This window comes from Ictalurus furcatus, chromosome 2 (genome assembly GCF_023375685.1).
Source record: "Ictalurus furcatus strain D&B chromosome 2, Billie_1.0, whole genome shotgun sequence".
NCBI classification, from domain to species: Eukaryota; Metazoa; Chordata; class Actinopteri; order Siluriformes; family Ictaluridae; genus Ictalurus; species Ictalurus furcatus.
This window is the reverse complement of record NC_071256.1, coordinates 7403174-7429973: the sequence shown is the minus strand read 5'-3', so window position 1 is coordinate 7429973 and position 26800 is coordinate 7403174. Positions and strand designations below refer to the sequence as shown.

At 39.1% G+C, this 26800-nt stretch overlaps 1 protein-coding gene across 1 annotated transcript in view; it reads right to left on the bottom strand.

Annotated features, from left to right (window-relative positions):
- The window catches only part of fig4a (FIG4 phosphoinositide 5-phosphatase a), a 57167-nt gene that overhangs the window by 9023 nt on the left and 21344 nt on the right, over positions 1-26800 (bottom strand). The window contains exons 11-22 of the mRNA XM_053646185.1: positions 25027-25124; positions 23407-23540; positions 22852-22968; positions 22313-22358; positions 20442-20590; positions 19120-19286; positions 13085-13223; positions 11069-11127; positions 10317-10464; positions 10148-10231; positions 7893-8088; positions 596-681 (exon numbers count right to left, since the gene is read on the bottom strand). Of these exons, the coding sequence (XP_053502160.1) occupies positions 596-681; positions 7893-8088; positions 10148-10231; positions 10317-10464; positions 11069-11127; positions 13085-13223; positions 19120-19286; positions 20442-20590; positions 22313-22358; positions 22852-22968; positions 23407-23540; positions 25027-25124 (1423 nt within the window). The remainder of the gene's footprint in view (positions 1-595; positions 682-7892; positions 8089-10147; positions 10232-10316; positions 10465-11068; positions 11128-13084; positions 13224-19119; positions 19287-20441; positions 20591-22312; positions 22359-22851; positions 22969-23406; positions 23541-25026; positions 25125-26800) is intronic.

The following is a 26800-nucleotide window of genomic DNA, read 5'->3' as shown; positions in this document are numbered from 1 at the left end:
CTCCAGAAGTATTGGCACCCTTCATAAAATAAGCAAAAATGAAAACATTGTGGCAGAGGAGGCGTGGTTGAGTGGCATTTTTGGAAATGGAGGGCGGAGTCGGGAGAATGTGTGGTAAGGAGCGTGCACCTGTGAGTAATTAATTAACAAGTGTTTTGTGTTTGAGAATAAAGGAGGAGATGAGAAAGTGCTGCAGTTGCTCAGTGGCAGGGAAGCCAAGCAGCGAGAGCTGAGCTGAACTCTGTGTATGTGTATGTGTGTGTGTGTGTGTGTGCGCGTGCTACCATAGCACTGAAAAGTGCTCACTAGAAAAGAAAAGAATAAAGAACCCTGTTGCTTTGTCCCAATCCTACCTCATGTTCGTCCTGTTCCTCATGAGAGTGCTACAAATATACCTACACATAAGTCAGATTTCACACTCAACATGTGACAATATGTGAAAAGCTACTGTTTGGCAAAACAATGTAGGCAACATTCTCTCTAATTTATGAATCTCTGCAGAATATTTCAATGCATACACCATAATGGTACACCCCTGCACTGGTACACCACCCCACCCCTAATTCACTCATAATACACTTCTAGCAAATCTGACCTGTGATATATGAAAAGGTCCTCATCCCTGGGCAAAGCAGACAGGTTCAACCCATATGGCTCCTGTGCAGGCTGCTGTTGTTGCTCCTGAAGGGAAGAAAAGCCAAACAGCAGAGTTTACTAAGGGTGAAGCGTCAAAGGAAGACTCACAAATGGACATGAATATGATTTATGGGTCAACATAAATCAGATTAATAACTGGTAAATAACTGGTCCTTGAAAAATATATAAAATTAATATGGAGCGCTTCTTATTAAGCACATTTTATACCAGACTGCAGCACAACATGCTGTCAAGTTACACTTTTCAATACTATATGCCTAACAAAAAATTGATCCCTAAGACATACCTATGAAGTCATTGTAGAAGTCAGGAAATGATTTTGAGTTTTAAATATTTTATCAATTCTGAATTTCTTCCCGTAACACATGCTGAGGTGATCCATTTTATATGGCTTCCAGATGAAGCATATGATCCAGTACGCTCCCCAAAATCACACCCATGAAAAATAAGGCCATGCCGTATTCATATAGAAAAGAAAAAAAGATAAATGTACTAATTTGATGCGTAATGGTTGAGAGCAAGATATTACTCTTATGGAACTGCATGGAAGAAGGTTTTGGAAGAAGAAGAAGAAGAGGAGGAAGAATTGTTTCTCAATTTGAAACAGCAGTGTAGAACAGGATAATGGGAAAAAATCTTCATGATAAGTTGTTATAGATGTTCACAAAGATTGATACGTACAGGAAGATGGAACATAGATTAAAAAAAAAAAGAACAAGCTAGACGTCTAGATTTTTTTTTCTATCTCATTATACATAACACATGAACTGAAAAAAAAATGTTTGTTTCATCGATACATAGCAGTGAATGAAATAAAGTTTTCAGAACTCAGAAATTAATGCAAAATCAAGCAAACGCCGCAATATTCGGAGGAGCTCGCAACCTTTCAAAATTACCGCAGATTTTCTGCAGATTTGGGCCAAGACGCGTCACGTGACCATCACAACTCGCATTCAGCCAAAGCCCTTTTCAATTCACGTGCGTCGAACAAGGTCTCATTTACTTACAAACATCACTGCGAAAAGAGCGTCCAAAACAATTTCATGCAAAACAATTTCGCCACTTCAAGTACATTTCCAGAAAAAATATAGCCCAAAAAACTTCACAAGTTGCATCGCAAATTTTGAAATAAGCCACAGAAAAATCAAACGTTTTTGGCCGCAACAATCACAAAAAACTCTGTGAAGTCCTGTACGAACTGATAACTGAATTGGCTTAAAACAACTAACTGACAAAATGGATAACGCATGCGTTGGCATTTGAGGGAAATTCAATTGGAAATGTTGGAGTACTTTACAGAAAAAAACAGTACAAACTTTTTAAGCTACACTACACTGTTGTTCTCAACATACAACATGTGTTTTTATGCGTGTATTATTTAAATTTATAATCTTTCTTTTGTTGAAATGTGAGAAACATATCTCTGTATGCACTATGCAACAATGCATCAACTATGCACTGAGTTGTCCTACTTTATCTGGGTTTCTAGCCATGTCACACTGTTATGGCCATATGTATTCATCTTTCCAAGAAACAATTGGAAAACATTGGCTAAAAATGTGCTGCAACTGAATGAACATGGTCTTAAATGAATGAACATTTTCTCACGCATGTCACAAAGCTTTGCAGTGTTGGCCAGTGAGTTAGCGAATTTAAATATTCAGTCAACTGTTTGCTGGGTTTTAAAAAAAAAAAAAAATTATCCAGTAGTATTAATAAACGCTTCACTGCTTCACTTTCTTTTTCAATATATCTTGCGTGTTAAGTCATCAAGTCACCATCCTGCTTTCAGTTGAAGTCGATCCTTAAAAGAGTCGATTAACTGATTCCAAGCATCGAAAAACTAAGATTCCCCAAACACAGCCCAAGGCTTTGGAGTCGATTCTACACACTGTAAATGATTCATCATGCACGCATACACGGCACGGGAAATTAATTTTCGCATCAAGGTGTTTCATTTCACGAGACAGAATGTGGATATTTATTTTGCTTTTATTTATTTCAAATTTGTCTGGTCAGGAATTGAACAAATCAGGGTTAATGCAGGTAAAACATATAGCTGTACACAAACGTGTGCGGTTAAAAAATAGGTTAGTTTGTGTGTCTCATTTAGTTGCAGAAACAAAACTACAACATAGAAAAGGCATTGTGAGTCTGTGTGGATGTAAGTAATGCCAAACAAGTCACTGTGTCTTTGATAACCGCCAAGTCACCTGGGCAACAGTGACTGTGCCACACACTACCCTTTGCCATGGAAACGCCTCAAAGTGAGAAAAAAAAATAAAAATAAAATGGCCTCTTTTAGAGGCAGATGGCAGCCGATGCTTTTACTGAATTTGCTCTGCGTCAGCTCAGAGAGCCTGAGGTTCAGCTGATACATCATAAGTCTTTGATAATTTTAATATGTCCCAGTCCTGTACACACACAAGATGCACCTCCTAGGACGAACTAGTATCAAGTGTGTGGAAGCCTTCTCTTCAGCACACTCAGCAGATGCACAAAAAAAGAATAGGGTGCCGTGTTATTTCAGTCATTAGTAGAATGTGATCTGGATATGGAGCTCTATGTGAAATCAGAGGCTTTCTTTCAAGTGTTGCATAGAAGTAGTATAAAGTCGAAGGTTTACAAAGTTTTAAAAGATAATAAATAAAATAAAATTACGTTGAAAGAAAAGTTATGCAAGTAATGCAAGTTATTAGTCAAAAAAACAAAAACATTTGGATTAGCCCAGCTGCAGTCAAAAGCTTAAACAGACAACCGTTTCTTCAAGAAACTTCTCGGACTCCAGAACTGATTTGAACAAGACAGTGTATGAAGTCTGATAGATGCAGCCAGCTCCAGAGCTTTTGGCCCACATGGTTAATATGGGTTAAAAGAGCAATGGAAAAAATGTCTTTGTGTCCTTACTGTGTATTGGGTGAAATATATTTGTGTCCTTGCCCACGCAGGTTTATTACCGCTCCAGTTGTTTTAGACTTCATAATTATTATGTTAACTGTGGATAGGGGCATTTTTGACTGATTTATGACTCTCATCATGCATGTCATGTCTGTGTTCTGTAATACTCCACATGCTAATGAATGAACAAATTAATTACATATTTATACCCGAGTGAAACCGAAAGGCATGAATGACTGCTTAAGAGTTTATAAACACTCAGGTAACTTAAAAAAGTAAAAATTTAAATGGTGAAATGCACCAATTATATGTATTTTGTTTATAAGAGCTTCTAGGGGTAGATGGCTTGATGGATGGATGGATGGATGGGTGTGATGATGGACGGGATGATGGACGGATGGGACAATGGATGGATGGGACAATGGATGGATGGATGGATGGGATGATGGATGGATGGATGGATAGATGGATGGGTGAATAGATAGAATGAATAAATGAATAAATAGACAGACAGGCAGACAGATAGACAGACAGATGAGATTTTCTTCAAAATCTACTTTAAAGACCAGATTTTTCTATGTGAGAATAAGCAAATTTACCACAAATAAATCTTTTCATCAACTTTTTTATCCAACTTTTCCTGACTGCCAATAACTGTCAGTTATTGCAGATGTATTAAAAAAAAAAATTATGGGTGAATACTACAACTAAAAGGGTCCAAAGCTGCTCAGAAAATATGCAAAGAGGTTGGAGGTATAGTTCCTAGACAATAATTACTGTACATTACAGCCAGAAAGGGACATGCAAACTTTTGAACTGATACCATTTTGATGTTTTTTTTCAACATTAATACCTTAACATTGGTATAAGGTACACAATTATACACAATTGGTATTATTTGTGCAAATCAAAACAAAGCTCTAAAACTTAACAGAACTGTTTACAAAACATATTGATGGAATCACATACAGATGTATTTCAAAACTTCCGAATCCTCCAGTAAGCACCATTGGGGCCATTACCCACAAGTGGAAGCAACATCACTCCGTCATCAACCGGCCACGCACAGGAGCTCCTCACAAGATTTCTGATCAGGGAGTCAGAAGAATAGTCAGAAGAGTAGCCCAAGAGCCAAGGACCACTCGGAAAGAGCTCCAGAAACACTTGGACGCAGCAGGTGCCACCGTCACAGAGAAAACAATAGGCAATGCACTCCACTGCTCACGCTCACCACGCAAGACTCCATTAATATAGAAAAGGCATGTCGAAGCTCGTTTAAAGTTTGCTACAACTCATTTAGACAAGCCTAGGAAATACTGGGAGAGTGTAGTCTGGTCAAGCAAGAGTAAAATTTCATACTATACACCATGTTTGGAGAAGAAATGGCACTACACATCACCCAAAAAACACGACACCAACAGTGAAGTTTGGAGGTGGAAGCATCATGGTGTGGGGCTGTTTTTCATCGCATGGTACTGGCAGACTTCATATAATTGAAGGAACGATGAATGGAGCCCTTTACTGAGAGATTCTTGAGAAGAATCTGCTGCCATCCACCAGGATGATGAAGAAGAGACGTGGGTGGAGCTTCCGGCAGGACAACGATCCAAAGCATACAGTAAAGGAAACTCTCAATTGGTTTCAAAGAAAAAATCAAGGTGTTAGAATGGCCCAGTCAATCACCTGACTCGAATCCAATTGAACAAGATTTAAAGACAATATGTTTAGAAGAATGGGCCAAAATCACACCTGAATACGGCGACCATTAATTTCTTCATACAGGAAGTGTCTTGAAGCTGTCATTAAAAACAAAGCCTTCTCCACTAAGTATTAAATACATTTCAGTCCAATACTTTTTTCCTGTGTCATTCCTCTTTATTACACACAAGTTCATTTATGGACTTTAATGTTTGGATTTCTTTCTATGCGTGGGTTTCTTGAGTTAATACCAAAGTCTGGTGAAAATTTCATGTGAATAGCCTCATTGGAAACATTACTGAAAAATATGTTGACGCCTTCAATACCCATTTCCCCCACTGTATCATACTGGCTAAAATAAATATTTTATGAATTTATGCTGCAATCGGTTGTACCCGGACTCAAAAAATTTCATGTTGATATTCCAGGGTTCCATTCTAAAAGCGTTCTGAAAAGTGCTTTGGCTCAGAAAAACCGTGGCTGTCCAGAGCAAGTTCATATTTGCATGCATAATCTCTGAATTTGAAAAACATATTAATAAGATCCACATGAATGATGTCTGTGAGATTAGTGCAGAGAAATGTAAAATTGTACGGTAATCAGCGGAATCTAAACTCACGAAGCTGTTAAAACTAAGTTACATATAAAGGAAAGCTACACATCAAGTTAAATTAAGTTTAATCAAGTAGGAAATCACACAAAGAGAATTCTGTTTACTGTGTAAACGAGTAGACGTTGCCTAAGTTCTGGCTGACTATTCCACTGCACTTTTCCGTGTCAGATGTATTTTTGCGAGTTCTCAGTACAATGGATTGCAGCGTTATTTATTTTGCGAACGTTTGCACTCAAACTGAAACATAACTCTACATTTTATGAAAACTTTAATGAGCACACGACAGTCTTTATGATTTCAGCAGCAGTTCTTAGGTATAAATCTACAGTATTGAGAGGCGATTATCCACTGAAACAAAACACTGAGTGGTTTATGAGTCTGAGAGCATGCCTGGCACTGCACTCCCTCAATCCCTTTCCAGTAAATCATGTACATGTGGCATTTTGTGAACGAAGTCTTGCAGATGAGCTGTATCAGGTGCAGTAATTGTACTTGATATAAATGTGTCGTAATGAAAGGCGGAGAGGGAGGTTGAGTGGGTTCAGGTACACTGTGGAGACTCTAATGAGTGTGTCATCAATTCCTAGTCCGTGAGCTGTAAGAACAAAGCCCTGAGATTGAGAATCCAACCGAACACTCACATGCTGGAAAGCTGACGAAAAAAACCCCAGACACGTGCCCACACACTGGGTGCACTCTAAAGCTGGTGTGTTGGTGGGAAAAAGATAGAGAACACAAACGGATCTACAAATCAGTCAAACTAAGATTTTTGTAACGAGTAATAACCATAAAAAAGAATTTAACACAGCACAACACCAAGAGGAACACAAGATGAGAGGTACAGAAACAGAAAACAATTAATTAGTATATGATGTATAAGAAATCCTTGTTCTTTCTTCTCTGTCCTTCCATGAAAACAAATATACAGCCAGACAACCTTGTTGTTATGGCAACATGACAAAAAAGCTTGAGTCACCCGTGTGGGATGTGCACTCGCAGAGAGAAAGTGAAAAAGAGAAACACAGGCAGAAAGAGAAGGCATGTCTGCTGGTCTCTTTGCGCGATGGTAACATTGTACAGTAAGTCAAACAATTTATGCTGTCATCCATTCGTTCAACCACTAACGTGTGTTAATTCAAGCGTTCAACCAAAGCTCTACTATGTCTAATGGAGTGTTAACGAAGTGAAGTGTTTTCCCCAAGAACTGCAATTTAGCTTCAGCGGAGAGCACTTTCATCTTCGTCCGGAGTTCTAAATTTGCTTTGTGACAATGTCTATAGAGAAGATAATATGCCACTGCTACTGACATGTGGAAAATGTGCTACACTGAAAAGCAAAACCTTCACCTTCACCTCAGATTTGGTGATTCTGTGCCCACTGTACCCTCAGACTCCAGCTCTTGGCTGACAGGAATGGAACCTGATGTGGTCCAGGCTTGACATGTTGTGCATTCTGAGATGCTTTTCTGCTCAACACGGTTGTTGGGAGTGTTTATTTGAGTTTAAAGGACCCTTTCCGGTCAGCTCTGACCTATTTCCTCTCTCTGATTGGATAATTGCATGAGTGAAAAGACGTATAAGTGTTCCTATTAAAGTGGCCAGTGAGTGTATGTAGTACAAATACATAATACCATTCTCAGGAGGTTAGGAAAGGCAAGTTGGGGGTTGTAAGCTGAATATCAGTGTTTAGTAGAATTGAGAGAGAGAGAGAGAGAGAGAGAGAGAGAGAGAGAGAGAGAGAGACTACTAGATATGGCATTTATTTACTCAGACATTTAAATCTGCAATTAAGTTTAGAAATTCAGTGCATAAAAACACCACAGAGAGTGAGAGATGGATAGAGAGTGATAATACAGAGGGAATGCAGGAGGTGTAAGTGAAACGGCTTCCATGGAAACAGAGACAAAGCTTAGAGAGAAATTAAGGCTGGTTCACTGACACTCTCCGAGGAGGAGGTGTGTAGTTGCTCACCGAGTGACACTCGTTCATATAGAGTAACTGGCGAACAAGGGGAAGTTGAACGTTACCTCTTGAGCGTGGACGTTGTCTCTGGATTCGGCGAGCTTGATTGGCGTGTAGCGCTGAGAAGCAGTGGCCTCGTCCTCGCGATCTTCCTCAGAGTCATCCTCAGAGCTGCTGGAGATCTGCTCTTCGCTGGGTGGAGGAGGAGCGCTAGCTGCTGTCTTACGCTGCAGCACAGCCTCCTCCTTACTAGATTTATTACTATGGAGGGGAAGAAAAGTGCCATGTTGAATGGCATTCAGTGTTGAAAGACTAATAAAAAAAATTCTCAATGACGCATGCATAACTAATGTGCTCTCAAAAGTACTCGAATTTGTATATTACGGTCATTAATTTAACAAATGAATATTTGATTATTAGTGTTAGTGTAAGATAATCTGACATGCTGTCCCACTTAGTGCGTGAGTCAGTGATCCTAGAGTTGACAATGAGAAGAGACCATGTGCTACTGTTTCAGACATGAAAAACAAGCCAGGTTAAATATTCACACACTTCAAAACATGAGTAGAGCACCTCCTGTGTATGTTTTTGTGTGTGTGTGTGTGTGTGTGTGTGTGTGTGGTATTTTTTCCTTGGTTTCCTGGTACTGACTGTGTTTTGTGTGTATGTATTTGTGTGACACAGTAAGTGGATAATAAATGACACTAACAGGTGTTAAGAGACAATCAAAACAAAACCAGTAAGTGTTCATGTCAAGTCAAGATGAGTGGGCTTTTTTTCTGTCTTCAAACGGCACTGTTAACATGTGTATCAAATGACTCAAATATAAAACACAGGTAATAGTCTGATCCACGCAATAATCTGATCTCGCACGTACTGTTCATTTATGCCAGGATATTATCAATTCGATCAATTTATCATAAAGACACTAACTATCATTTGTTTCTGTCACAAACTGTCTATATAAGCTGTTTAAGTACATGTGCACTTCCTCAGATCACACATTATTGAAGACGTACAGTACTAGAAGCGACGAGGGAATATTTACCTTCCTGTTTAAAATTGTATTGCTTACACTCAAATGTATTTGGAGCTATATTACTCATTAAGCCTTGAAAAACACAGAGGAAGTGATAACAGCATAGCAGTGTACTCTGAAGTTACAAATCACTTTGAATTTTAATTTCAAAGTCTGTGATGCCTCATATCTAAAAAGCAATGATACAGCCAACTGCTCGTAGCTCAGTGCTTTAGATGTTGGCCTACTGAAAGGAAGGTTGTGAGTTCAAATCCCAGCACTGCCAAGTTGCCACTGTTGGGCCCTTGAGCAAGTCCCTTAACTCTCAACTGCTCAGTTGTATAAATGAGATAAAATCTAAGTCACTCTGGATAAGGCCGACTGCCAAATGCGGTAAATGTAAGAAGAAGCCTTTATTTTGTCACATATACATTACAGCACAGTGAAATTCTTTGTTCTCATTTCCCCGCTTGTTAGGAAGCAAGGGTCAGAGCACAAGGTCAGCCATGATACAGTGTCCCATGGAGCAGAGAGGCTAGCTCAAGGGCCCAATGATGGCAGCTTGGCAGTGCCATAACCGCCTTAAGCGTTGAGCCACCACTTCCCCAATGTTTTCAGCAACTGATTGATCAATTGATCATACCACAAGTAAATCAGGGGACTCGGGGCACAAGGCGGGGGACAAGATGCCAACCCATCACTGGGCAAAATCGCACACACACTCCTTCACTACGGACAATTTAGAGATGAGAACTTCAGCCTACAACTTTGGACTGGTGGAGGAAACCGGAGAACACAGAAGAAACCTCTGAGGCACGGGAAAACATTCAAATTCCACGCACACAGGGCGGAGGTGGGAACTGAACCCCCAACCCTGGAGGTGTGAAGCAAACGTGCCAACCACTAAGCCCCTGTTCCCCCAGGGCAATAGATGATTTCTAGTATTCTCGGTCTAAGCTTGGTGTAAGTTTGGTCTTTAACGCTGACACTGATTCTGAACTGAATCTGATTTCAGGATCATATTTGAGAATTATAGCATTTTGGTATGACTCCAAAGTCATACCAAAATGCTCAGTGTTTCTTTTAATCCAAGGCTGGTTTTATAAACTTTCCGTCACCATTTTAATGATGGCGTATTAATCGAAATCCTTCCTCCAACTCTGCCATCTTAATTAGTTGGTATATATTCTAGAGCCCAAGGCACACAGAACCAATTAATGTCTGCATTTTATTTTCATACTGATTTTTTCCTCACCATCTTTCGTTGATGCATCACTTTTTAGAAGTAAAGTACATGCTCACCCCAGCACCGATTTGCCGGTCTCTTCTGGTTTACGCACAGTGAAAGGGCTAGGATCCAGGCCAACACTCTTTGGCATAAACTCCCTAAAACAAAACAAAAAAAAATTGGTTGCCATTTTCACAGAACATACAGCATAAAGGAAATAAAGGTTCCGTTAACTGAACTGACCTTGCCGAGTTGGTCATGGCAATACAGAATGTATCATCAAAAGAGGTGAGTTCATAAGGCTTGAAGAACTCTGTGTACATGTCTGTGCTCTCATCGTACCGATTCACTCGTTTCACCACCACCTTCTTCCTGTTCTTCTCACAGGGGACTGAACAAATGTTTCACAGAAGAAAATTACAATACACTATATTTTTCTGAAAAAAAAAAAAAAACATTATAAACACACAAATAAAACCCAGAAAACAGAACTGTGATATTATAACTTGGGTGAAGTTTGCACCGTGTTTTACTATATAAGCAATTAGAGCAGAAATACAGATCAATCCAACAGGTTCACAAATTCTTTCTTGTAATGGGTTAACAAAATTGCAAAAGAGCTTAACATCATAGAGCATTTAAATCAGTTATAGTGTTATTTCATGCATTTATAAATGAAATCAATTGGTTAAATTGTTGTTATTGGACCTAAAACATTAGCCCCCCCCCCCCCCCCATTACTACTACTCCCATTCTTTGTCAGTAAGTCTGGCTCCTTGTTTTTCTAGTATACATCATCATTATTACTGTCATTATTGTTATTATTAAGTCTAACGTAAGATATATAGAGCATATAGAGATGTTCAGTAGTTTAACATTTTTATTTTACCATTACATGTGTCAGATGGGCAGCTACTATAAATTATGCGATTAACACTAACTTTTTAACTACATAAAGTATAAAAATAAAAAAAAAAAAGGAAGAAGTAAAATACCTTCATCATAAGGTACAGGAAGGTAGGACAATACACCGTCTGCCCACCAGTAAGTATAACTGTGTGAATGAAACAAAGACACAATAAAAGATTTTCCTAATTTGCATGTGAGTAATTCACAGCCTGGGTCATTTCAGGGAATGATTTTAATATTATAACACGGTCCCCACAGAAAAGCCAACAATGTGTCCCAGTAAAATGTTTAGTAAAGCCACCATGAGCCACCAGAACAGCTTCAATACAATTTGTGGAAGTGTCCTGGAGCAATGAACACCATTCTTCCAAAAGATATTCACTCAGTGTTTGTGTTTTCATGGTAGTGCAAGAGATCACTGTTTTAACACTCCATCGCTCCAAAATGTCAAACAGATGATCTATTGAGTTCAAATCTGGTGACTGGAAAGGTCATAGCACAGGACTTACATCATTTTTATACTCATCAAACGCTCATTCAGTGAGCCAACATGCCCTGTGGATGGGGGCAGGGTCATTCTGGAAGAGAACACACCCACCATGGGAGAACGGTTTCATCAGTCAGAAAAACTTTGTACTGTTTTGCAGTGACCCTTTTATCTAAGCGGACAGGTGGATCCAAACCGTGCCAGAAAAACGCATCCTACAGCATAACACAGCCATCAGTTTTTCCTTTCATTTGTCACCACCCTTCACTCTGGCCCTGCTGTTACTGAACAAAAAAAGGCTTTTATTAAATTTATCTGAATTTGCAGTAATCATGTCAGCACACAACATGTTACATGAGAAATAGGTTACATTCCTCCCATTCCCTTTTTTTTCTTAGTAAAAGCTGACCTATATAATTTTATATATATGAGGCTTAATCAATAAGATTTTCTGTGCACCACTAAGGCTACGCCAAGCACACTCTTAAATAAAAATGGACTACACAGTCAAGCACAGCTTAAGCTTGGAGAAATAAAAGTGGGTCAGTATGTTAAGCCCTAGAATTCTACTACCTCTCTACTACTGTGCACTAACAAGCCCTCCCAAAAAATGGCGGAAAAAACACAGGGGGGGATGAATTTTTTAAAAAAATATTCCCCCTGTATAAAAAAAATTACAGAATCAGCAAAAAAAGAAAAACATCCACCCTATTATCGATAGACTGCGAGTTTCAATCCTGATGGCACCACAGCCATCCATGGCCGTTCTCTCTGAGCATACTCGCGCTCTTGCCATTCATAGCGACACTAGGCAATCATGAACAATCAGTGAGCTCATGTACGCAGAAGGCGGCAGATAGCGTTTTCCACATGGTGCGTTACGTCACCCTGTTTTATGTGTTTCAGAGGAAGTACATGTTAGCCTTCAGCCTCCTCAGCTGGTAGCTGTCGTACGATAGTGTGAAACTTTTTACACCACTTCATCCGCTGGAATTATTGGCACCATCTTGAGTATAGGCCGAAATTTGATTTTACAAAATAAGTCCTACAAAGAAAGATTTACACACAACTTCAACAAACAGAAAGACAACTTAAAAATCTGTCCCTTAAGCAGGGCTACATTAAGTCAATGCAGGGCCCTAGCAGGGTTTTAGCCCTGGGCCACACCTCGAAGGGTCACCCCATCCCACCACTTTTTGACAGTATAGCCTGTTAAAATAAATAAATAAATAAACAAACAAACAAATACATAAAAATAAATAAAGCATGTGACAGAACCTGATCTATCAATTATCAGTTCTGTCATCAAGTGTTATTTCGCAGAGGGGCATCTGTAATAAAATGTCTCTTCTATGAATAAAACGCTTACGTATAGTACAGTCCACAAATGCACAAACAAAAATATATGCTTTTTAAACAATCGAGACGAACTGTTGTTAACCTGCATAGGGTCAAGTAATGAAACAAATGAAAATCCCTCAGTCCCAAAACTGCACTATTTAAGAGAACAACTCCAAGAAGGGTGGCAATATTTTTGGAATTGACTGCATACACTTGCTTAAACATGTCTGACATTAACTAACACACACACACACACACACACACACACACACACCTGCGTCTCTCTTGGGGCAGAGCCATGGTGTTGCTCTGGTGGAGGTAAAAGTCAGTAGGCAGTTCCCACAAGTGCGGTTTGGACTCTGAAGGCTGGTACACCTGGAGAAAGAGGTTTATGGAGTCCTGTCTGTCAGCATCTTGGAGACAGAAGGAATAGGGTGTATAAGAGGTGGAGGGATGGAGAGAAAAACAGAGACATGACGATAATAAAGATATAATATAATATAAGATTAAGGCTTTAATAATAGTGCACCAATGGATATGGAAGACAGTCCATCATTGTGGACATTTCTCATGCTTTCTATCCCTGTCATTTCTCTGTACAGCCCCATGCAGTGCTAACTGCTTCAGGCTGTAATTAGGGTGCATGACAGCAAATAATTTCCTTGTTTCACGTATCTCCCTCTCTTTATAGCTCTAATCCCTCAAGGCAACTCCAGCATCTTGTATATTCAATAAAGTTGAGATAATAATCAATGCTAAATACATGAACACGTGTGCACATGCACAGCCATAGTCATGAACGTGCACATTGTCTCAAGCACCAGCGCTGGTCAGATGGATATGTACTGACGCAAGTGAACAGACATGTGTTTCTGTCCATACATGATATATCACATGCTGGGGGGATAAAACGTGCAAGGTGCAAAGCAGTCTGACTGAGTAGGCTGCACAACCTCACAACACAACAGTCATCTATCATTGCTCATGACTGTGAAAAAAGGACGACAAATTTTCTGAAGATGGCATTGTATACAAGCTCATTAAAATGACATACGGTGAACTGCATACACTCAATCTGTGTTGCTCATTTAGTAAGATCCATTTAAATTCCACCTGAATACATTCAGACTGAACAAGACAAACATCGTCCTAACAGTCAAAGCCCTCAAGCACAGATGTCTTGTATTTAGCACAGTGCTATTAGCTTAATAGCAAAGATCTATTTTGGACCTGAAGCACTTCATGAACCCGTAACTCATTCTATCCTTCATGTTTAGCATTCTGACAAAACGTGAAAGGACGCAAGGATGAAAGAAAGAAAGACCTTTAGCGTGTATGGGGACTTCTCAATGTCTAGCAGTACCTGAGAAGTAGAAAGGTACTATTTTGGGAATTGGAAAATGGACTGGATGTAGCCTTTGGGTTGCCACAATGTGGAAGAATCAGTGGGGAAAATATACTCAGCAAGAAAAGAATCGTCCTCTCACGTTCAACTGCTTTTATTTCCAGCAAATTTCTTAACGTGTGTAAATATTTGTATTAACATAAAAACATTCAACAACTGAGACATAAACTGAACAAGTTTCACAGACATTTGATGAACAGAAATGGAATAATGAGTCCCTGAACAAAGGGGGGGGGGGTCTATATTAAAAGTAACAGTTAATATCTGGTGGCCAGCAGCTGCTTTAAGTACTACAGTACATCTCATCCTCATGGACTGCACCAGATTGGTCAGTTCTTGCTGTGAGATGTTACTCCACTCTTCCACCAAGGCATTTGAAGTTCACAATCACGTCTGGGGGGACACACGGTTACATGTAATTTTCCACTGCAAGGACGATCAGCTGTCCTTCCTGTCTCCCTGTAGCACTGTCTTAGGCGTCTTACATTACAGACATTGCAGTTTATTGCTCTGGCCACATCTGCAGTCCTCATGCCGCCCTGCAGCAGGCCTATGGCATGTTCACGCAGGAGAGCAGGAACCCTAGGCATCTTTCTTCTGGTGTTTTTCAGAATCAGTAGAAAGGTCTCTATAGTGTCCTAAGTTATTGTAACTGTGACCTTAATTGCCTACCGCCTGTAAACTGTTCGTGTCTTAAGGACTGTTCCACAGGTGCATGTGCAATAATTGTTTATGGTTCATTGAACAAGCATGAAAAAACATTTTATATTTTAGCATCACTAGATATTAGTATAGTGGATGGTGAGGCCAGTTGTGGACCAGCATGTTCTTTCCCATGATGAGTTGTCCTCTGTAAGGCTGGCCATAGATAGGCCCACCTGAGGACATTCCATGCAAGGTGTGGAGAGATGCTTGGGTTCACAGTGCCCTGATGGTTGGCGTAACTGCTGTCTGAAAGAACATTGGTGGAAAGAGGGACTCCCTTCAATTCCAGCTGGTTGATGTGTTCTGATTTTATGCCAGAGGCTTGTGATTCTTGGTGTCCAACTGATAACCCACTTCTGAAAGGTATGAAGTTCCAGCAAATACTAGCACAGCATGTACAGGAGTACAACCTCTGTCTGTCAAATGTTGGGGTGAAAGGGTGGCTATCAGTCTAAGTGAATGCAGCTTCTAGAAATACTGCTGTTATGCCAGAGGCTGAAGTATAGAATGTGATTAAACCATAAAAAAGGATCAGTGTGTCCGGGCAATAGTGACATGAAACATTATGCTGATCCACCAGTGTGAACCAGTCCTATGGTTGCATGACCTTAGCATACAGAAAGAGAGTGTCTTTAGGAACCTGTTCACTCACTCAAATCTATAATCTTCTGAACACAAAATTATGTTAGTAGAATCCTTGTTTGACTTGGTCTACCTTTAATCATGTCTCAAGCTAGAACACTGCCCAACAGCTTTGTTGGGGTCTGGCATCAGTGGGGCCAGGATGTAGTAATTGCTCAGTAGGTGACGTTTTCAACTGTAAAGATGCCTGTCATGGGAATATTCTGCAGGGATTTTTAATGGTAGTGATGGAGCAAATTATTTTGGGTCCGGCCCATGAGATGGACCAGGGGCACTCTAGGGCCCTGCTAGGGGCATGAGGGCAAGACTCTCCCTGCCTACTGCATGTGCAAGGTGAGGTGGAACCTTTGTGGGCATTGGAACACGGAAACAGGAATTTGGTGCTGTGGGTTGTATAGCATCTGATTCCACATCTGATCTCACCACTAGTTTAAAAGTAGTTGCCATGACTAGTTTTCAGCCTGTCAGTGGCAACTATAAGCTAAAGCCATTCATATAGTTTGCTGAGACCAAAGTTATATGTTCTGTTGTGCCAGTCTTCAGCTTCCAGGGTATTCAGAAACTGGCTGCACATCTGCGAGTCTTGGAGTCATGCAGCATGGTTTGGTTAACCCCTCAGTAACTCATTACTTGAAGGGAAACTCCAGTATCTGGTATGGCAAGGGTTAAATCATTCAAGCATGCATTCAACATGTAGTCACATGCTCACTGATCAGCTATATGATGGGAAATGAACAATACTCAAAGGAGATATCACTGAGGAAATACTCAGCCACGTGGGGATAATGGGAAAGCCAACTCAAAGGCAGCAGATACCATGATGTTCCACAGCGCCTCAGTAGAGAAATGCTCAGAAAAATGTGTAGGACATACACTCACTAAAGCAGATCAGATATCAAATGAAAGAAGGCTATTGCTAGCTTTGGAGGTTGGGTTATTTGCAGCTCCAACCACAGATGTAAGCTGCAAAGCAGATTGCACCACGTGTTGTACATGTGGTCTGACATGTACGACGGTAGCGGAAGAAAGGGAAAGATGGCTGTATGACAGAGATATTTATTGCAAATATTGCAACATACGTCATACGTTATTTCGCTACTTCTGGCTATTTTGCAGACCGTGCTAATTTCGATTTCAAAAGGACTTTGGATATGAAATCTGCACAGTCATAAAATAATTCTGCCTGAATAAGGTGACTCAGTGGTAAAAATAGGGATGCCATACTCCACACTCTTTAGGAGAAGAGAAAAGCAAGTAAGGTTGCGTATGAAGGGAAAATGGGGAGAATTAGCAGCCAATCGCACATTTGGAAAAAAAGTAATGAGAAGAAAGTAGGTGAAGATGCTCCGGTTACAATGACAGAAGACAGACAAGGTAGTCTGGGTGGTTAGACACGTACAATATATTAGGTTTACTATTGTTTTTTGTTGTTGTTTTTGTTGGGTTCAAAACCTGTTTACCTGATGTGGGCTGCCACATGGGCTCACAGCAAGACATGAACATATTTCTAGCTGTCTGTTGCCATCATTACGTATTTAATTTAAATAACGGCCATTGGAATTGTGAGAGCAAATAGTTGTGAATACTTTTTCTCTGAAACGATGCTAATTTCTAGTTTATGAATAGACTTGGAGAAAAAAAAAATCACACTAACACTATTTGAAATAATAATAAACAATTATTTGCTGCTCTCCGAGGACAATTCTCCTAATGTTTCATTTTAACCGGTCTCATATTCATAAAAACTTAACCATGTGCGCTAATTGGGACTTGGAGGGGAAAGAAACTGACTCATCTCAGTTATGTTATTTTCTTCTATCCTCTAATTACATAAGAGGGGGAATTATTTTATGACTGTGCAGATTTTATATCCAAAGCCCTTTTTACAATTTTTGAAATTTTTCAAAATTAGCATGGTCTTTTTGAAATTAGCACGGTCTGCAAAATAGCCAGAACTAGCGAAATAATGTATGATGTATGATGCAATATTTGCAATAAATATCTCTGTCATACAGCCATCTTTCCCTTTCTTCCGCTACCGTCGTACATCTCAGACCACATGGTGCTATCTGCTTTGCAGCTTACGTCTGGGGTTGGAGCTGCAAATAATCAATGATTCCCACAAAAAAAGGAGCTGAAACGCACTAAAACCATTATTACTTATTATATTATTACTTGATGCCATATGCTGTGGCATTTTGTGCTTACAAAATGAGGTATAAACCTGAGGAAATGAGATCTGCATTAAACTACCGTGTCTCCATAGACAAACCGGAAGACTGACATGACAAATTGTTGCTTGGTGAGAACTCTTATTACTTTCTTGATTGGGCTGAAGGGCAAAGCTGTATTTTAATATGGGGGTTTAAGGAGTTCCAAAGAGCTCTGTAACCATGGAGAACAGACATGGGTTTGTTTCCATGGGAAACAAGAATGGCGCACAATAATCACAAGAGGCCATATTTAAGAGGGCCAGTCAGATTAGGCAGAATATTACCCACCAACAATTGAGTAGGTCCAATAAAGCAGGGACAATTAGAACTGTCTAATGCTGTGACTCAAAATTCAGTTTTATTCATAATAATGTTTATAAAAAGGTCCTGACTAATGATTTTAGGTAATAATGAACTCTTTGTAACACTTCCCTTACTGATGCAAAACCTTTGTAAGACATTTATGTAACACGTATTTCATCTGTTTTGTGTGTATTAGACTTGGGCAATATTGATTTTTCACTGCTCTCGATTAAAAAAAAATGTAATAAACAATTTCATCGCAAAAGACCAAAAAAAAAAAAAACACCTAGGAAAACCAGCATTTCAATCATTTCATGTTTAAGGAGAGTAGAGGAGGGTGTAATAATATAAGCTGTGCTGAACTGTTTGCTGGCAGCTACAATTGTGAAAACTCTGGACCTGAAGTAATGCACACTAAACAGCAATAAAAAAAAAATAATAATAATAATAAAAAAAACATAACATTATTTTTTTAATATAATCATTTTTTTAAATCGATTGTATAATGCCCACTTGCAAGAGCATGTGAGATGGTGGACGGGGACTGCGCTTCCAGGAAGTGTTGGTTAATATCAGATAGCTCAGTGTGCCAGCAGTATGGTAATTCTTCCAAGCATAGCATATTTAGTATCTGTCAGAAACCTCTCTTATCATAACAACAGATTCCTTTTATTATTATTTTTTAAAGGGGGAAAACTGTATCACTGCTTTCATGCCTAATTTTATTAGCTCATATATTGCAAAGTAGCCTGGATGAATAATATATTCTGTATGAATAATTAATGAGAGTGAAAAATGTAAGTCCACAGCAATCAGCTGATTGTTCATGCTACATGTAAAACAATAACACTCCACTGGTTTAATAATATATAATAGTATATACCTTTTTAATAATAACCAGTGATTGCTTGACAAAGAGAACCATCTATATATGCTTATGGACTGAACATTATGTATTATGGCTTCTAAATCATCCATTAGCTCAGTGACAAGGCTTTAATACATGAATTGTAGAATTGTGCAAGTATTTTCTTGTGGTACCTGAGAAAGCATTGCTGTAGTAACGAGACAATGTCTGCATGATGTCTTTGGAGTGTTGTGTCCATGGCGCAATCTTGCGGTAGGTCTTGACTCTGTGAACTAGCTGTGAGCCACCGTACTGCAGCGACAGCGTGTCCCCATGATCTTCATACAGCTCCTCAAACAACCTGTTCACCAAATTCAAACTAAATTTATCTCAGCCTACCATATACACTCAGACACTTCACATCATTCCCCAAAACTATTATTAATTATGCCATTTATGTCCTTTATTTTCATTACTTTGATTCCTGAACCTATACTATACTGTGGCCGCAAGCAGCGATTAAGGGGCAAAGCACTTTTGGCCAAACCCCTTAGCTATGGAGGAAGACAAGAAACCATTGGGACTTCAGCACTTTCCCCAAAGAAAACATACAAAATTTGATGGCAATGCGTCAAGCTGTTAACTGTTTATCGTTTTTGCCTTCAAATTTATTTGCGTGCTATGAACCATCTCACATAACATACATCCAAGAAAGTAGTTCAGAAGAAAAAATTCAAAATGTTTAAAAATCCAATATGGTGAAAGTTAACATCGTGACATATGTTACACTTGGCATTACCCAAAGAATAAGAGGAATCATGTTTCTACAACGTTGTGTTGAAGAGTACAAACGCACGTCCAAATTTTCCCTATTGGTGGCACCTGACAGATAAGTTAAGTTAAGAATGTGTCAAATTTCATAAACAGCATACAAAGCGTTGTGTGGGCTGCCATAGACTCGCTTGTGGAAATATAAGAAATTTGGATACTCTACATATACTCAACAAACCTTTTATAGATTGTCATGAACTGCACCTCAACATGTCATAAATTGTCTGTACAATGTATATGGGATGCCATTTTTGTCCCACTGATATTACATTACAAATATGTATAACAGAGGTCACCAACCCTGTACCTGGAGATCTACAGTACCTTCCTAAAGACCATAATCATGCCCACCTGACCATCTAATCATGGCCTTAAGAAGCTCTTGATCAACTAAAACAGGTGTGTTAGATTTTGGTTAGAGATGAAACCTGCAGGAAGGAACAGGGTCGTTGACCACTGATGTACATAAAGTAACACCCTATTTCCATGGTTTAACATGCACTATAACTTTACCTTTGAATATAATCATTAAAATAGTTCAAAAAACAAATTTATTAAATGAGTGTCAATTTAACATCTCATGCTTGGAACAACCTTTTCATTAGTGCGCCACTACTTTATGGTCACAAGTTGCTAATGAATATATCTAAATTGGGGAAAAAAAAGACCTGGCCTAAGATTTTACCTGACGCAGTCAGTGTCAAACTGTAGCTTTAGTTTGTCAATCAACCCGAGGGCATAGAGCTGATAGGCCAGAGCACATTTTCCCACCATGAACTGGGCGGTGTTAGTGCGATCCAAGCAGTCCACACAATTAGTCCTCAAAACTCCAGTCTGCAAAGACATTTCTTTCCTTTATAAGGAACTGAATAAACATACACTGTGCAAACATTTTAGCTAAAATACAGTGCCCTCCACCAATATTGGCACCCTTGGAAAATATGAGCAAAAAAGGTTGTGAAAAATAGTTCTTATTGTTTAACCTTATGATCTTTTATTTTAAAAATTCATAAAAAAATAATCTGCTCTCATGGATATCAAACACAGGTTTATCACAAAAAAAAAGCGTTGTTAAATATAGGAGTGAAATAATTATTGACACCCTTTTAGTCAATACTTTGTGCTACCTCTCTTTGCCAAGATAACAGCTCTGAGTCTTCTCCTGTAATGCCTGATGAGGTTGGAGAATACATGGTAAGGGATCTGAGATCATTCCTCCATACAGAATCTCTCCAGATCCTTCAGATTTCGAGGTTCATGCTGTTGGACTCTCCTCTTCAGTTCACCCCACAGGTTTTCTATGGGTTTCAGGTCAGGGGACTGGGATGGCCATGGCAGGACCTTGATTTTGTGGTCAGTAAACCATTTTTGTGTTGATTTTGATGCATGTTTTGGATCATTGTCCTGCTGGAAGATCCAACCACGGCCCATTTTAAGCTTTCTGGCAGAGACAGTCAGATTTTCATTTAATATCTGTTGATATTTGATAGATTCCATGATGCCATGTATCCTAACAAAATGTCCAGGTCCTCTGCAGAAAAACAGCCCTAAAACATTAAAGAGCCATCTCCATATTTAACCGTGGGCATGAGGTACTTTTCCATATAGCTACCTCTCTGTGTGCACCAAAACCACCTCTGGTGTTTATTGCCAAAAAGCTCTATATTTGGTTTCTGACCATAGAACCCGATCCCATTTGAAGTTCCAGTAGTGTCTGGCAAACTGAAGATGCTTGAGTTTGTTTTTGAATGAGAGTAGAGGCGTTTTTCTTGAAACCCTTCCAAACAACTTGTGGTGATGTAGGTGACTTCGGATTGTAGTTTAGGAGACTTTCTGATCCCAAGACACAACTAACTTCTGCAGTTCTCCAGCTGTGATCCTTGGAGATTTTTTGGTCACTCCTTTGGAACCATCCTCTTCACGGTGTGTTGCGACGATATAGACACACGTCCAATTCCAGGTCGATTCATAACATTTCCAGTTGACTGGAACTTCTTAATTATTACCCTGATGGTGGAAATGGTTCAATGCTTGTGCTATTTTCTTATAGCCACTTCCCATTTTGTGAAGTTCAACAACCTTTTGCTGCACATCACAGCTATATTCCTTGGTCTTACCCATTGTTATGAATGACAATGGGTAAAATAATATGTATATTAAAAAAAAGGAAAATATCTATGGCAATATATTTCAAATATATTTTTCTCATATGAATTCATAGGGGTGCCATTAATTGTTGCAAACCTATATTTAACAAACATTTTTAAAAAACCTGTGTTGTGTTTGCAATTGTTTGATATCCATGAGAGCATTTTTGTGATTTTTTTTTAAACGAAATATCAAACGGTTAAAGAATAAAGACAAATTTGCACAGCCTTCTTTGCTCATATTTGCCAAGGGTGCCAATATTAGTGGAGGGTACTGTATACAGACAACTACTTGATACATTTGTAGCTTTACTCAGATCATATAATAGATCATATATAGAGATGCCTGTTCAATTCATGGTACACAATTAAGACCTGTGTGCATGTAAACTTCAGTTTACTAACGTACCTGTATTCTACCCTGAGCAATAACCAGTCCTCCCAAATCACCCCATCTGTGCACAGAGGAAATAATATGCTTTTAATAATACTAATTTTGCTAATCCACTCAACAAATTAGACGCACAGCAATTGTTAAAGGAAATATACACGTTATATGAAATACATTATATTCAATTACAGACATAATATAATTTTACATTATATTGTCAGTTAAAATGACTTAAGTTAAGCAGTGCTATTCAGAAACTGGGTCATAATGTGCATGGTGAAAGCCTAGTACTCTCTTTTATATTCCATTCTCTTTCATATGTCACTTTCAAAGCTCTTAAGAGACCTGTGGCCTTGGTGCTGTGAACCACATTATGCATTCGTAATAAATGTCTTTTCTCTAGCTATAAGGCGGTCAAAGAAGGTAAAAACAAATAAATAACACCTTTCTTTCAGATATTTTACATCATCCGCAATTTGATCAAAACCTTACCGAGAACACAAAAATACAGAGGAATAAAACTACAGTGCATGGATTTAGGCGTTTCTTGTCCCTACCTATCATCAGGCCGTAACATGTGACAGTGGAAATCAGATCGGTTGACAAAGAAGCCGGTCCTCTTTACTACATTCTCAGCAATCATACTCAACCGGTCCAACACGTTACAAAGTTTACTGCATGTGGAGAGGAGAACGTTACTCACAGAATAAAGAACAACACAAAGGAATAATCACAGTAAGCAAACATTACAATAAAACATTTAAAAATATACAGTCGAGTGAAAAAGTTTCCCCAATGGTTTGAAAGGGTGAAGAAAACGTATAATGTGAAGATTACGATTTACGATGTCCAAGGCATTAAAAATGATATATCGCCGTGTCCTGCAATCCAAAATATAGTGAAAAATAAACAGTATTATTTTACCTGATTTTCTTTTATATTGTGATAAAGCAACATCTGCAAAACCATACACTGAACACTTTGTTTATTTGTTTAATATTATTATTTTTCATTTTGTCCAAATGGTATCCAAATTCAACTGTACTTGCATGAATATTCTCTCGTCTAAACCCCACACACAGTTGCAGAGCTAAAATAAAGGAACAACACACCTCTTGGTGTAACGAGCCATGTCCCAGGCGATGTAATCGATGCAGTGCTCTGGGGGGAGGAACTGATTGAGGTTGATGATGGCTGGGTAGAGCTCCTCACTTAGGATTTTTTCATGTTTCCTCTTCTCTCGCTTCTGCGTAATTTCAATGACATAATATCAGCATGATAAAATGGATTATGAAGCATTCTAACACACCAGAAATCCAGTTTTATTATATCAAAAAATGTTGTGTGAGCGCAAGAGGCTTTTACTTCCATTTGAAGCTGTGAGTGTAAGGTTGCCAGATTCGCGCAAACTCCCAACTCCAAAACCACACAAAATTACTTGAAATGTTCTCGCATAGGAAAAAGAATATGCTTTTTTCTTCTTTTTTTGTCCCCCAAGTCTTTGCATGGTAAACAACATTGGCGTGTATCTATGTTACTCAGAAGATAGAAAGCTTTCCAGAAGGTTCCACAGGGTGTCAGTTTCAGGAGTTGAATAAAGTAATGTTCTGCAAATTGGGTGGAGGGGGAGAAGGAACGGTGGCTTAGTGGTTCGAATCCGGCCTCTGCCCTGTGTGTGCAGAGTTTGCATGTTCTCCCTGTGCTTCAGGGGTTTCCTCCGGGTACGCCGGATGGATGGATGTTCTACAAATTGCTATTTTTTGTTATCATTTGTGAATGAAAATGACTTCCTTTTTTTCCCCAGCACTCCCATCCCTGTTTTCCATAGAAGACTGATACGGTTCATGTATTTAATAAAAAATGATAATAATTAAAAACCCTTTCAGTCTAGGCCACACCTACTTGTGGTTTAAATCTGAATACAAAAACAGATGTAAACACTTTAAGCACTAAACAAAATAGAGATACAGATAGGGGCCTAAAAGCCTAATATATAGTACACTGTGGAAGACAAACAGCTCTCCACCACAGCATCATCTAACAATCACACCATAGAGATCTTTCCCGCCGCTCACGAGACGACCTACGGAGATCCATGTGACTCCCCAGCACGTATATAGGCTCAGGGCCAACACATGTTCTACTGAACTACTAACACGCACATAGAATTTTTACAAACACGAGAAAAGATAAGATGCATGTTCCATTTTTGGCCACATGCTTTCATTTTAAACACACACACACACACACACTAATTTCTAAAGGCCCACATGCTTTCTATGAGCTTTTTTATGCATCAGGCAATTACAAGAAAAAAAGAGTGTGTCCACCGGGCATACTCATCAGTGGCACATGGCCAGCATGTGAACATGTGTGTGTATGGACAGCAGCAATTATACCTTTGTTCCCTCACCCTTGTAAGTTACAAAGTGAGATATGACAAATCCAGGAAGTAGTTTGACACCAAAGTGCAAACGTCTGTTTGAATATCACTGCCTGACAGGCTGATCCTAAATACGCACGAGTGTCTGTGTGACTCAATTACTCCTCACCAAAAATAGCCCACTAATGGAAGAGAAATGTACAGCACTTCAATTGGTTCTATATAGACCATCAACAAAAGAGGAGTAACAGGAATAGGAATTAAACAGAAGAACCGAAGAAAGCACACACGAGCAGGTATGAGTGCAATAATAAAAGTGAAAATGTATCTATTTGGAAAGTTTGCGCACCTTAACAAGGTTGAGGATAATGATCGGAGAACCAAACCGCTGCAGCATCTGATCAAAGTGAAGCGCCGCAACATGGGCGTATGGGTCGGCCTGGTCCACTGGAAAAGATAGATCGAAATAAGTAAAGAGAAAATGGATCAGAGCAGATGAACGTCACTGAACAATTTCACCATGGATCAATGGATTGAAGTATGGGACCATTTAACAACTGGTTCAGGACCTACATCCGAGGGTCTCCCTTTCAAATAATGGTTCTAGCTTTAGGTACATTAGACATAAAACAACCTCTTTTCTATATCAATATCACTCACATGCAACTTTAACAACTCATAAAGTCATATTCTACAGAAGAGATGAGAACATGATTGTTTTGTCATTTTAGGAGAAACATAACATCTGAACATCACTGAAAGAGAAGAGGATTTGAATTTGCAAAGAAAGTTCAAGAGGCCCAAAACTGACAAAGGAAATGTGAACGGCAGGACCGAGATGTGAAAGGCAGGACCTTGGCAGGACATGGTTTCTGAGAGATGCTCCTTATGCATATTCAGTTTAGAGGCTTCTTTTTTTTAATTATTTTCTTTCAAATCTGTTCTCTAGTACTTGGTCAATCGTTAGTCTTTAAAAAGATAAATAACAATCTGTACATTTCTTCATAGTGAATGAATTGTGTGAATGCCTGAGGGTGTCATCATCATCTATATACACGTGTAAGCTTGTTTATAACTTATTCTTGTAAACGTGTGGCGTTTGAGAAAAAACCCATCGACCTCACCGAAAGCCACCTTTAATCTTACCTCGGCTATCTTCCTGCAAAGATCATGTTGGGCCGCCAGTTTAACAACAACAACAACACCGCAAAAATCTCACAAGATCTAGTCAGACATGCACTTATCGACCCGTTTCAGCGAGAGAAATAATGTGAATGGTTATTTCTTGAAAGAGCTCCCTCATCACAAAACATGCCAGACGTCCTCATTTGACATTTTCCTCCTTTATATTATCCAGTGATGGCCTATAATGAGAGCCTAATGAAAAGAAAGGAAATCTGGATTATCAGCGAAGGAGAAAGAGGTATTAGCGGCAAGCAAGCACCAGGAGGCGAGCGGCTAGTGTGGTGGGTTCGGGGACATGCTGTGTACTGGTGTGTGTAAACGCATACAAAATGTCACTCTGTTCAGGAGAGAAGATGGAAATGGGGACAAGGGATAAGAGGATTACTTGTGCCAAATCTTAACACCTGTACCGCGCACACTTACACGACCGATAAAAAGACAGAGAACAAAAATTCAATTGAGACCAGCTAAACTATTTCCAACACAAGAGGTAATATCATTAACTGTCCTGTCCACTGTCCCTCTTTCAATCATAAACAAAGGTGTATTAAGCGAGTATGGGGCAGCGTGATTTCTGCCCCAGAGGGCCTCGATTAGCACTTGACTTATAGTCAGTTGAACAACTAGCAAGTCAAAGGAAAGCACTGGCTTACAGTTGTTAAATCGCAACATTTTGAAATTACTGCTCACTCAAAAGAGGGTAGAATTTTAAGAGAATATAAAATGCATCGAATGAGAACTTTATGAAGATTAACATTTGTTGAATGGCTGATAAACATTTCTGTGCAAACATCTTAGAGAAATGTTGTAAAGCAAAGATGCCTTCGAAAATAATGAAATGAACTGTTTCAACATAAAAAAACAACAATAATAAACTCCAAAGTCCATATTTCGTGTGACAGAACTTTGTTTTTTTTAAAAATAATAATTACTATAGT